This window comes from Mustela lutreola, chromosome 10, assembly GCF_030435805.1.
Source record: "Mustela lutreola isolate mMusLut2 chromosome 10, mMusLut2.pri, whole genome shotgun sequence".
NCBI classification, from domain to species: domain Eukaryota; kingdom Metazoa; phylum Chordata; class Mammalia; order Carnivora; family Mustelidae; genus Mustela; species Mustela lutreola.
In genome coordinates, this window is record NC_081299.1 from 72,408,936 (window position 1) to 72,423,716 (window position 14,781).

General features: G+C 34.1%; 1 protein-coding gene across 2 annotated transcripts in view; it reads right to left on the reverse strand.

The window, feature by feature from the left end:
* Positions 1–14,781, reverse strand: part of COL24A1 (collagen type XXIV alpha 1 chain) — a 402,120-nt gene that overhangs the window by 293,907 nt on the left and 93,432 nt on the right. For both annotated transcript variants that reach the window (XM_059136719.1, XM_059136718.1), the window contains exon 12: positions 13,426–13,470. In XM_059136719.1, the coding sequence (XP_058992702.1) occupies positions 13,426–13,470 (45 nt within the window). The remainder of the gene's footprint in view (positions 1–13,425; positions 13,471–14,781) is intronic.

Here is a 14,781-nt window from a genome sequence, read left to right on the forward strand (position 1 = left end):
TGTCCATTCATCTGTTGAAGGGCATCTCAGCTCTTTCCACAGTTTGGCTATTGTGGACATCGCTGCTATGAACATTGGGGTGCATGTGTCCCTTCTTTTCACTATACCTGTATCTTTGGAGTAAATACCCAGTAGTGCAGTTGCAGGGTCATAGGGTAGCTCTATTTTTAATGTCTTCAGGAAGCTTTATACTGTTTTCCAGAGTGGCTGTACCAGCTTGCATTCCCACCATCCGTGTAAGAGCCTTCCCCTTTCTCCACATCCTCACCAACACTTGTTCTTTCCTGTCTTGTTTATTTTTGCATTCTAACTGGTGTTACAGTGGTATCTCATGGTTTTGATTTGTATTTCCCTGATGGCTAGTGATTTGTTACATATATACAATGGGATATTACCCAGCCATCAGAAAGGATGACTACCCACCATTTGCATATACATGGATGGAGCTAGAGGGGATTACGCTAAGTGAAATAAATCAAGCAGAGAAAGACAATTATCATATAGTTTCACTGATATGTGGAATATAAGGAATAGTGTAGAGGACCACAGGGGAAGGAAGGGAAAACTGAATGGGAAGAAATCAGAGAGGGAGACAAACCATGAGACTCTGGACTCTGGGAAACACACTAAGGGTTACAGAAGGAAGGGAGGTGTGGGGATGGGGTAACTGAGTGATGGGTATTGGGGTGGGCACTTGTTGTGATGGACACTGGGTGCAACTAATGAATGTCGAACACTACATCAAAAACTAGTGGTTACTATATGCTGGCTAACTGAACATAATTTTAAAAATTCATTTTTGCTGTGTTCTCTGATAAGGAGTTTACTAATAAGAAATATTTATTTCCTAATCTCTAAATTATGATACAGCAAAAACTTGTATTTGTTTTGTGTAATACTTCATTGATTTTGTTCAGTACTATATTTCTATGTTTTACAAAAATTATTTTACATGCCATATGATATATACAGAAAGTGAAGCTGAAGAAAATATACATTTGTTTGGCACTATATAAAGAACCACTGAATGAGAGAAAACATAACAAAGATTTCTGCCTGACCAATCCATTAGTTATGTCTACGATTTCTTGCCATTTTTAGACCCACATCACACAGAATGAAATGGCTAATACTATTTAAGCATGTACTTACCATATGCTAATGGCTTTAAACACTTTATTATATACATACTACTTTATTTTATCTTCATAACAAGTTAAATCAATGAATATCAATATCCCCACTTTGCAATTGAGAAAGCTGAAGCACAGAGAGCTTAAGTCACTTTCATTCACTAGCCACACAGGAGAGGGACTGAAATTTGAATGAAGTCTGAATGCAGAATCCATGTTCTTTCTCCTCTTCTACACTGAATAGTTTAGCTAATCATTTCAAGATAAGATAAACATGTAACAAACATCATTTAAGTACTATGTTATTGGGGAAAGCCATAATGTACATAAATCCTGCAACCATAAGGTGCAATGCCACTGAAAATCAAGATTTTCAGTGAAAATCTACCGAAGATTCTACACCATAAACTATGAAGGATAGTAAGTAACACACTTTCTTATTATATATTCTTCTGTAAAACAACTCAATTACTCAGTAACTATTACTTTATACACTAAAATTCTTCTCTGAATATTTGCCACTATATTTATCAACTTTAAATCACACTTTTAAAAAGCTACTTTGCAAAATGGTTTATAAGATTTATTATTAACAACATTTTAATAATATTCTTTTTAAAAATTTTTGTAAGACTAACAAATAAAAGTATATTATTAGAGTCTTATAATCTATTTAGGTAAACCAGTTATTAAATACATATTTAATAGATCGCCAAAAATCACCAGTTCACTAGTACAAACGTGAATGGGCAAAATTTAAAAGATAGCAATGGAAAAAAAAAGTACGATGTATCTAAGGCATAGTTAACTCATACTAGAAGCAGTTTTTCTTATTCTGTAATCAGAGGATAATGCAAAAACCATCTGTGTAGCCAAACATATTGTAGCCATACCCCCTTCAGAGTCAGCTGAAGTTAAGGCAGGCATTTTGCTTTCATTGTCCTTGGAAGTCTAATTCTGTTGTCAACAAGCTCACATATCTGCAATACATCATACTGTTCGGTATGAGCTAATAAGGGTATTTGAAAGTATTTATGATGTACAGGTAATGGAACAAGTGGAGGAAAAATTCGGTAAGAGGCCTAAAACATAGGAGATGATTGATTTTTTAGATAGATCATAAATGGGTTTTACAGAAAGTTCAGTGAAATAATAAAGATGGGGGTACATATCGCATGATTCCATTAATGTGAAATGTCCAGAACAGGCAAATCCAGAGACATAGAAAACAGACTAGTGGCTGCCTAGGGCTGGTGCTGCAAGGGGAATGCGGCAGTGAGTGCTAATGGGTACAGGACTGTTTTTCTGGGTGAAGAAAATGTTCTAAAATTCGTGTGACAGCTACACAACTCTGTCAATATAATAAAATATACACTAAATTATACATTTTTAAAGGGTAAATTTTATGATATGTGAATTAGATCTCAACAGTTTTTCTTAGAAAATGAAGACACAATCAGTCTGAATAAGATGCAGAGAGGGACTACTACAAACATCCTTGGGGACTCACTCAGGATGGCCTAGAAGATGTGCTATTTGGGACTGAGTGGCCCCATCTTCAACCAGTAGGAGGAGCTGCTCTCCAGTTCAGCTTTCCATAAAAACTGGGGATTCCCCAACCCCCACACCCCCACCGGAAGGGAAAGAGGAGAGAACTATGATGAATGCTTCACTTACAAAAAAACTGAACTAGCATAATAAATAATAGAGAACTTATTAATTTCAACATCCTATTCTTCTGGTAGTTCAACATTATAATAAATATTAGCTGTTCAACTTGACTTTGCCCCTGAAACAATTTAGTTAAACTGAGTAATATCTACTTTTAAATTTTTTATGTATTATTTCTCCTCTCACTTTACTACCCATTAAACATTTCATTTCATTCAATTCTCTAGTCTAGACGGATCATTTGTTTTATTATTTTTTATCCTTTCTATATGTTGACTACTGTGTCATCAATTTCTTTTTTTTTTTTAAGATTTTATTTATTTGACAGAGATCACAAGTAGGCAGAGAAGCAGGCAGAGAGAGAGGAGAAAGCAGGCTCCCCGCTGAACAAAGAACCCGATGCGGGGCTTGATCCCAGGACCCTGGGATCCATGACCTGAGGCAAAGGCAGAGGCTCCAACCCACTGAGCCACCCAGACACCCCTGTCATCAATTTCTGATATAAATCCTCCAAAATCTAGACATACTTTCCTGTTTAATGAAACATAGCACAGTTCATGCCACCAAAAACAAAACAAAACATTATATATGGCTATTTACCGAACATATATTTCTTTTAAAAAACATCATGCCAATATTTTATGTTTTTGAATATGTCATATGTTTGCTATTTATCAGTTGTTATTTAATTTCTAGTAATTACATGCATAAATTTTTTAATGCAGGAGAGTTTCTGTATTCCTTTAATTAGAAGCCTAAAAGTTCACAGCCACCAATCTCCACTGTCACAAACTGATCTTAAAAGATTGGTTTTGAAACATGGAACAATAGTGATAAAACGCTTTGCCTTTGAACTTAGTATACGAAAGATGGCTTCTACAGTTTCTTTCTCCACTTGAATGAATTTGTTATAAAATAAAATACCAAATTTTCTCTCACATTTACCTAGTGGAAAATTATAACCATTAATTTAAATCAAATTGCACTTTCCTAGGAATACCTTTATACTGCCAAAGGATTTAATAACCATTTTCCAGGATTACCATCCATAAGGAAGCTTGAGTTTTTTGCCTTTCTTGCCCCATTTGCCAACTGCATCAATGTAGTAACTGTCTACTAATGGGCAAGGCAGAGTTGCACTGTTCCTTCTATGTTGTGCATAATTCTCTTTCTTACATTTTAATCGCTTTGATGGGTCATAAAATTTTATCTTATGAAGAATATGACATTCAGGGATTTCATTCAATCTCTTCAAGTCATGAATAAGGTTCTTGTTCATTTCTACAGTTGGATAAGGATAGTGGACAGATTTTAAAGTGACCTCCTGCTATTCTTGCTTTTGTGTGCTACCCAGCCATGAGTATGAGTGGGAGTATGATTTGCTTATTCTAAAAAACAGAATATAGCACGGGTGATGGGATGTCCCTGATATGATCATGTCATACTATATATGACTTCATCTCCCATATGACAGGGAATTGTATGATCTCTAGGAACTGTGGACAATCCAAAGGGCCTAAGGTGTTCTATAGCCAAGAGCCAGCAAAAAGTTCCAGGGCGTTCAGTTCTACACCCTTGAAGAATGATGTCTTTGTACAACCCGAATGAAGCTGGAAGTGAACTCTTTCCGAGCCAAGCTCCAGATGATCGTGCAGCCACCTGACAGTTACTTTGACTGCAGCCTTGAGACCCTGAGCAGAAGACCCTGTAAATTAGTACCTGGATTCCCAACCCAGGAGAACTGTGAGAAGATAAGTGGGTATTGTTGTAAGCCACTAAGTTTGTGGTATTTGTTATGCAGTGATCGAAAACTAATAAAATTGGTAACTAAATCTTTGAGTAGAGATTGTGTAAAGTCCTATTTGCAAATTTTACCAAGTGGTAATGTTTTATAAAAAACTACTTGCATTATTTCTAGATTTTTAAAATTTAAATAGGTCACCTCTCTGAAGACTTTCTATGGCTTTCTATTTTCTGTGGCAACTTATAATTACTATCAATATTAGTTTAATTAAAATGTTATATTTACTTTAGATTTTAAAAATTTAATCTAATATCTACATTTTAAAAGTTTCATCATTCTAGCATTTCATATTCATTTAATTGCTAATGCAAAATTCATGCTTCATGAATTTTGGGTTTATAGTTATAAAATGCAAATTTAGGAGTAATACAAATTGCTTAATAATGCAAAATATTTCAGTCTCTAGGTGCAGCTATTACAAATACTACACTAATTCTATTAACTCTGAAACCATAAATTGTAACACAAAGAGAAGGAAGAGAACAGATATCTGCATTATCAGGAAACAGTACTTCTTTATACAGGATTCTATTGCATTCATACTGAAAGAAGAATTAGATAAGTTAATTAATTAATCTTTGCTCTTACCTAAGTGCTTCTACTTCCTGCCCAAATCCTCACCACCATCTTGAACAATTTCTGTCTCTAATTTTGGCAGTTGTACCACCTACAAAGCTTCATGGCATTCAGACATTAGATTAAAGGCCACAGGTATGGAGAATTTTTCTGAGGCCTGAAGACACTAAATTGTGATAGTCAGCCTCAAAGGTAGACTCCCCATGATTCTCACTTCTCAGCATTAATGCTTTTGTGTAGTCTCCTCCCATTTTCAATCATGGCTGGCCTATGTGACCAACAGAATATCGAAGTACAGTGGGACTTCAGAGGTTAGATCATAAAGGCACGACACCTCTACCTTGCTCTCATGCATCACTTCATTCTAGTCCTGAAGACATTCTAACTGCCACATAAAGAAGCCCCTATGGAGAATAAATGAGGTCTTCCAGAATCTAGCACCAAATTGGCTGGCTGGCAAGTGAGCTCCCTTAAAAGCAGATCCTCCAACCCCAGTCAAGCCTTCAGATGATGGTAGTCTTGACCAAAATCTTCACTGTAACCTCATGGGAAATGCCATGCTAGACCCACCCAAATAAAACTTCCCCAAATTCCCAACTCACAAAAACTCTGAAAAAACGGTATCTACTTACTGTTGTTTTAAGCCACTAACTTGGAGTTACTTGTTATATAGCAATAGATAATACATAGCAATAAGAATGGTTGTCTAGCATTACAGGTCATATTATATCAATGCTAACTGCTGGATCTTGAGTGACAGGGGCACTCATCTGTTTTGTTTTGTTTTATTTTTAATGCATTTACTTCTGTGATATAACAGGGTCCTCAGAAGTATAGTGTCCAGATCAAGTTTCTCTTTTGCTTGGGTCTAACAATGGTACTGTTACTCAAACATGATAATTATCAAACACTAAGAACTATTCTAGACTTGGTATGACTGAATATATACATGGTATTAATATTTTAGAGGACAGATACTAAACTTGGTAGTTACATCTAAATATCTTGAAACATTGGAAAACTTATTACATAGAGAGTCTAGTAAAATGGTTATTTTCCTAGTTCTACAAAGAAATTAGAAAAATACTGCATATAAAATAATTAGGAAAGTATGAGAACCAAAATAACCATAAAATACTAATGACTACATTTATGGAATTTTAAAAAATAAAAACAATGCAAAATTTTTCTGTTAAAGGCCACAGTTAACTATGAACATATTTTGCTCTTTTCAGAGAACAATGCTGAAACAACGTATTCAATCTAAAGTAGGGACAAATAAGAATTATCACAAAAGATATATATACTAAATAAGCATTATCAACAAATACAGGATTTCAACTTTTTCTAAGACTAAGTAATGAAAAGAGAAGATCAGACTAACTTGTCTAGGATTAGAAACACTGTAATAAAACCTGGTAGTTGCTTCTACACCTTTTACACATGAATACATATTACCACAAAATTGTGATATTTTTAAATCCTTCAAAAATAAAGTACAATTAAATTATTATAGGAAAAGGCTAGACTGTCAAGTACTCTGTGAATATTCATTAGTCTCTTCCCCTTTCTTTTCCTCACAGGTAGGGCAATTTGATCCATACTTCAAGGGTCAACTATTTTCCTGTTGGTTGAAACTAATTTTAAACTTGGGAATTTAAGGACTTCTAGCCCAATTCTTAGAGACTTAGCATCAAGTCAGGCTGACTGTTTACCTAGGTACAAACTGGGCCTCAGTTCTCAGATTCAAATTCCTGCTTTGGGGGTGCCTGGGTGGCTCAGTGGGTTAAAGCCTCTGCCTTCGGTTCAGGTCATGATCCCAGAGTCTTGGGATCAAGCCCCACATCCCACAGTGGGCTCTCTGCTCAGCAGGGAGCCTGGTTCCCTTCCTCTTTTTCTGCCTACTTGTGATCTTTGCCAAATAAATAAATAAGATCTTTAAAAAAGAAAAAGACAACAACAACAACAACAAACAAATTCTTGCTTTGTTCTTAAAGACTGGTTACCACAAAACAGTATCCACAAAACAGTTTTGGTATACATGTTCTATCCCTTGATCATAAGGGCTCCAACCTTATTCTTGCCATTTTCCCACACAAGGAACACAGTCCCTGAACTCAAGCCAAGTTTTATGGCCATATTTGCACTCACATTCTTGACTTTGATAACCTACAAGTCTGAATTTTCTCTTATGTTTTCTGCCCTGAAAGTAACTGCCTGCTTGAATTTCCACCTGTTAGTGTTATATCTCTATGAAATCATTCTCTGCCAGGACTTCACCCAAATTATCAGCTGTAGTTCATTGGGTATCTCTCTTCTCTATCTATCCCAACCTGGAAGGAGGTTTAAATTCAAAGTCCTAGTCTCTTCTATGTCAAGATGTGGGTAAGCGAAATATAGTCACTACAGACTACAATCAGTAAGTAAAAATCAGAAAATACATTTTTTTAGGAACGAGACAGAATATTTAAAAATTAATAACATTTTTTTCAGAATGCTCTAGCAACAGTAGTACTTTCTCTAGAGCCAAATTAACTATGACCCTAACAAAGAAAACACTCTCTAAATTCTTGATAAAAATGTGTGTATCTGAGACACTATTGTGTAACATGTATTTAAAACTGTCTTAGGCTAAGGATAGAAACTAATAACAGATGGCTAACAGAAGGATTTTATATTCTGAAATTCTAACACTGGAGTTAGAAGCCAAAGTACAGTTTACTTTAAATAGACTCTTCTAACAGAAAGATGTATGAGAAAAAAAGAGGAGACACTGCTTTCTATAGTTAGAAAAGTAAACATCTCTGAAGTCCAGGTGCCTTAAGGGTGTTATTTTGTCTGCATTCCAAGGCTATGATATTTTTATTTGCATCAGAAGAAAACAGAGTATACTTCTTTGTCAAACTTTAATGTAATATGAATTCATTATTTATAATCTACTCCCATCAGGTCTGAAAAACTCCTTCAAAAACTCTCTAGTTTGACAACGGTTTTCTAGGCGTTGTTGAGAGTAAATTACAGCTCCCATTTCATGTTTATCTTTAATCCCAACAAGTCAGTTCTGGCATAAATATTTTAGATCTGTGGAGTCATACCAATTTGCATAACTAACTGAGTACAACAAAGGGAATACTGATTAAATCAATCCGGGAACCATCTAAAATGCTTTTTTTCTTTAAGCAAATATAGAACTTCCTGACTGTGGCACTCCAGAATAAAGTTTGAAATCTTTGCATTAAAAAAAAAAAAAAAAGCTGCTTACAATTAGGTAATACATATCAAATCTGATGTTAAATATATATATGAAACCTCTTCCTACCTTCTCTCTCTCTCCTTTTTTTAATAGCATTCTTCTTTTCTATTATAAATCAGTGAATGACATATGCTTTTAAAGAATCTGGATCATCAGTTATGTTCCAAGAGGTTTTTCAAATAAAGACAGTAAAGTCTATAAAATAGAATGGTAGTTCTATGGTATTTAAAAGAGTCCTGGACAATAAAGATTGTCTACCATCTTGTTTTTATCAGTCCCTCAGAAAGTACTTGAGATAAATTCAAATTATATCCAGAGACAGCAAAAAGCATGAATGAATAGCACTTAGACCCTCATGGCTACCCTCTAATATTAACTGACAGTAAGGAATTTGATCCAATTGTAATTATGTAGGGAGTGAAAGAGGGGAGGAAAGAAAGAAGTAAGAACTATAATATCTCAATACCCAAAAGCACAAGTACACAAGTATTGACTAATATATAACTTACTACATGAGGTCTTTAAAAATAATTTTAATGATTATTAGTAAATACCTTATCTTACATCTTGAAATAAAATAGCTTATAGTTCAAAGAAGAAAAAAACTTCTCCAATATCAACAACATAAGGCCAAAGAACATAAAAATTTGTTAATATAACTACTTTTATATACTCTGATCCTAAAATCCACCAAGTTTCCAACAAAACCAATTTTCCTACTTTTCTGGTTTGAAAAAATAAAAACACATTGTGTTATAAATATCAAATCAATCAATAAACACTGAATAAATATTTTATTTTGGGGAAAAGTTTCCTGGGAAGTAAGATTTAAAATGAAATAATTTTAACCCAAACATTAAATTTAAAAACAGCAGTATGGGGGTGCCTGGGTGGCTCAGTGGGTTAAAGCCTCTGCCTTCGGCTCAGGTCATGATCCCAGGGTCTTGGGATCGACCCTATGTCGGACTCTCTGCTCTGCAGGGAGGCTGCTTCCCACCCCCCCGCCCATGCCTGCCTCTCTGCCTACTTGTGATTTCTCTCTCAGTTAAACAAAAAAAATCTTTAAAAAAAAAAATAGCAGTATGAGGCTAAATACTAAATAACTGTTAAACAACCAAAATAATATGCTATTCTGAAATGTTTCCATTTTCAAAAGAGTTCATACAATACTTATACTATTTAAGAGAAGATATCCCTTTCTTATAAGTCTATCATTTTATTTGAAAAAAATACAAAAATCCCTAAGGAAGTTGGTTCACACAACTTAATTCCATGCTTAGTGTTTATTCACAAAAATAAGTGATGATTTGGCCAGCAGTAGGAATGTATGATTGATAGCAACAATTTTCAGAGCCTAAGCTTAGTAATGTTATTAACTCACTGAACAATTTTGAACAGGATTTTTACTACTCCTCTATCTTTCTGTACTATATGGACATAGTATATGATGTCTATACATAAGGAAAAGATGTATCTATTAATATTTTGGTAAACTTCATATCAAACACAGCTTTAGTACACAGGTTAAAAACCAACTCAATAGTGCAAAGAGACTCATCATGATTAATATTTAGAAAGGCTTGAACTTGGATTTTGGAGGTTTTCTATGTCTATTTTGACTGTCAAAATGTTTCATATCATAAATAATACAGAAAGTGAAGTACTTTACCAGCTTCTGTCCTTAATTTCAGAGACTTGACAAAAAAAAAAAAAAAATGTAAAATATTACATAAAACTTAAGGAGTTACCTAAAAAGAATTACTGGTTTTCTATAAATTACATTATAAGAACTACTCCAAACTAAACTTCAAACTAGAGTATGTTCTCAAGACTGCATACTTCTAGCTACCTAAAATTTGAGGAAATGAGCTAATTTAACATACAGAAAGAATAATCAGATTAATTAAAGGGGAGTGATGATTATTAGAAAGTACATCTGATGACTTTCATACTAATGATAGTAAATGAAATAACATGGGATCTACATAGCAGCAGCCTAATAAAGCATGAACCCACACTTCTGAATGACTTCGAAGTCAGCTGAAAATTGGAAGTAACTGTCTTTGACATATGCAGAGCCAAAAGTTTCTTAGATACAAGTACTTTTAGATTTCAGTATTTCCTCGGTTTCTGTTATATTCTTTCAGATTTTTGGTTTCCTTCCTCTTCATGGTAGACTGGCATGCCTTAGTTCTGGCTCTGTATTTGAATATCTACGTCATACATAAAAACAAATACTAAACATAATTGAATAAGGTGCCCCCCAAAATGGTCAAATTTGTATTCCACACACCTAATATTTTCTACATCAGAGAGTGTGTACCTCATCAAAGATATTTTCCTTTTACAGTTATTAAAACGGTAAATAGTAATCATTCTTCTCATGGAATTTTAATCATCTAAATTGAAATACAAGTGTCCCATAATATGTAAAATCCCATGCTAGCACTTTTGCCCTTAATGTCAAAGCTATTTGAAGATGATTTTACTTATAATTAACAGGACACAGAGGAGCATTTATACATAAGATACTATTCTAAGAACAATGTCTGAAGTCAGTCTTGGCTTATTGACTTGTGGCTGTAACCATATCTAACTTTAAGTACTGTGATTTCCATATAAACATGCCAAATCATTTTGTGGTTAAAAAAAAAAGTACGTATAACATACATGACATAGTACAGTAACCAGACAGATTTTCTACTATAAACACTATTTAGGAAAATGAGATACATATGTTTTTCAAATATAATTTTCCTAAGGATCTAAATCCGTGAGGACATATGTTTTTAAAGCAATAAAACTTTACAAATTTTGTAATGTAAAGAACAGTGTAATCAACCCAGTAATCATTCATTCATTCTTTTTCTACAGTTTTCTTGAACTCCTCTTTTGAATTCAATAGCATCTGTTGGATAATTTTGTAATTCTCTGGGGAGTAAAAAACCAGATGTTATTTATAAATTTCCATGGATAATTGGAGTTCATGATGGAGCAGGAAACTGGAAATTACCTATACATTTCCAAGATAAAGTTAATATCTATATAAAAACAGCCATATTAATATGGCTACATAAGTGATAGCTGTGTAGCTATATAAGTGATATATCACAGGAGCTTTGGGAAAACACTCTATTTTTTCAATAATGCCTAAGATTCCACCATTGTAGATTACTTATTTTGTCTTAAACTAAGCTTAAATATAATTACTAATGGGTAACGTAACAGTTGAAGCATTAGAAATAATTTATATAATACCGTAAGTAACTTTATTCATTCTTTTACTGATGTCATACTTTGAAAGGAGGAGGACTAGGGGAAAAAGATGAAGAATGGAGAATATAAAAATAAAGAAGATAAATTTCGCCTATTGTCAATTTTGAGACAACCCACTTCTGAATATTTAGATTAGATATTTGTATATGGTAATAAGAGAGGCATTTTTGTTGAGGTGTGTGTATGAGGGCTTAAACAAAAGGAAGTAGCATAACATTTTACAGTATAAGAGAGTGTAATTAAATGAGATGGCATACAAAATATTTATCAGAGTGCTTAAGAATTAAAAATGCAGATGGTGATGGTGGCAGTTTCTGTGGCTACAAATGCTAGAAGATTTGCTTTAAAGTTGAATATAAATGTAAGAAAACCAAACGGTTGGCTTATTTTTAATTTCTTGACAGTTTGGTAAGTTTATATTAGTAAACTGAATTTTTTTTTTTTTTTAGATTTTATTTATTTTTATTTAACAGACAGAGGTCACATGTAGGCAGAGAGGCAGAGAAAGAGGAGGCAGGGTCCCTGCTGAGCAGAGAGCTCGAAGCAGGGCTGGATCCCAGGACCCTAGGATCATGACCTGAGTTGAAGCAGAGGCTTTAACCCACTGAGCCACCCAGGTGCCCCAGTAAACTGAAATTTTTAAAGTGAAACTTAGAAATAATTTTATCATATTTTGGCCAAATGTCATGAAAATATTAATCATGCTCTTGTAAGCTGTGTGAGTAGCAGAGAGCACAAATACTGAGAGAGTTAAAAAAAGACTCCTGAATTTATACTCAGAGGAGCCGAGATTAACTCTTGATTTTACCACTATTTTCTATGGGATTCTGAGCAAGTCTCTAAACATCACTGAGCCTCATTCTCCCCCCACCTATATAATGGTGACATTCATACCTATTCTAATCTACCTTCAAAAAATCCTGCAAAGCACAAGAATGAAATGCTTTAAAAGGATATGAATATTCTGGTGAGGTTTGTAACCTTTTATAATTATCATCAAGGTTTTACTTACATACACCAAAATTTTAGGAAAGCTGATATGAAAAACTCAATTTCCTTCCTCATAGACTAGAAAACCGTGTGAGCACAAAAAGCGTTATCCTAATAAAGACCTGTGGATCGCTGTCAAAACAACACAAGTGACAAGGAGGTGGCTAGGGTTATGTGAGGAGGTCATGAGGATGCTTCCCTGAACCACAGTTTTCTCGTTTGTTGAATGATGGAGGTATGGGATGATGTCAAAATTTCCTCTCATCTCTGAAATTATTATTTTATCTGGCAAAATTCACTTCCCTTCATCTTCTTAAACCTGAAAATAGAAGAAGCTGTAGGGAACTAGTCTCTGAGCTAATACCTGAAAGCAGGAATTTTGAAAACGTGTAAAACAGGAGGGTGAATAGTGCTATCATTAGTGTTTTAAACTGTTAATGTATTTTCTGTGACATTTTAGTTCTTTGTCATAGGGATAAAGGTCCTTTCTACTGGTCTATTAAATGGGTTAGGAACATTAAATTTCATTATTTTTTAATCTAAAATTTCCTTCAAAATTTCAGGTATTAATTGATAGACAAGGTAGCAAAAATTAAATTCTGTTGAATGAGATAGTTGTGGACAATAAGGACAAGTACAGTTATATTTGTATAGGTGAGAAATATGCACATAATTAGATTATATTTCTCTGAACTGAACCTCAGAAAACAAAGTTGAATTACCTGTCTTCCCTTAAGACCCCTCTTTCCCCGGAGCCCAGGAACACCCTAGAATATATAAAAGTAAAAAAAATCAACATTTGTTGAATAAATGAATGAGTTAGATGTTATAGACCTTTTTTTCCTTTTCAACGTCAATCAATGAAGTATGATGAAGAGAAAAATGAATTGTTCTTTAAACTAGTATGACATTCAGAAAAGCTTCAATATATTAATTTAACTAAAGTGTCTCCTTTTCTTCATAAAATCTGCAACCTGATTTTTTTCTGGAATGCATCCTATCTGTACTTCCAAATGGGATCCTGACATTCTCTGGTGATAGTTATTTGTCCAGAGGTAGGCATACAAACAAAGTTGACAAAACCAGATAAACAGGAAGATCTTACTTTTCCAAAATCTAAGGGTGACAATCACCTCATCTGTCTCCCTCTCTCTCTGGCTGGGCATAAATGAAAGCATGTTTAGCCCTCACACTGGCAATTCTGCAACGGTATGGGAAACCTGCCTTTGTCAAGCCAACATTCGGCAAGGCAAGGCGGAAAGATGGTATCACTGTGCTCAAGATCATAATGTGCCTAGATCCCACCTAACCTATAGATTTCTGGTCCTACAGGAAGCAGTGGGGCATAATATCAAGCTTTGGAGCTGAATGAACATCTGTGTTCAAATCCTGGCTCTGCTCTTATTACATGTATATAGTCTTAGACACGTCTTTCTCTCTGTATGCCTCATCTTTTTCCATCTGTAGTGAGAATGATAATAATAGTACCTATCTCACTGGGTTTGGGGAATGTTAAAGGAGTTAATTCATATAAAATATTTGCACAGTGCATGCATATATATAACAATTCAGTAAACTGCTTGCTATTATCATTGCCATCATTATTAAAAATTTTCTCATTTTAAAGCCAGTTTGAGTTGAGGTTTTCTGTTACTTATGGTCCAAAATAGAATCACACTGAGACTTAGAATCACTTAGAAATCTTAAAGACTAAGAAATCCTACAGATCTATATATTTTGGGATTGACAGCATATATAGATAAGTTAGAAGATACCATTAGTTGAAGTAATCCATCCACTTTCAATTGAACAGTGTTTGATAAATACTTATCTAATGTCTTATCAGAAGAGTATGTATGGGTAAGCAATTGGACTCATTTCATTAAGACTTTATACATCTTTTCTTGATATAGCAAACCTTTTTTCAAAAAATAAGGTAATTAATTTTTATAACTCTAGTAGCTCTACTAAATCTCAGCAGGAAACCTAAGGATATTACAGACAAAATTATATAAGCACTTTGCCATATATTTACACATACGTATTTTACTAACTCCCAGGAATTTTTCTATTTTTTT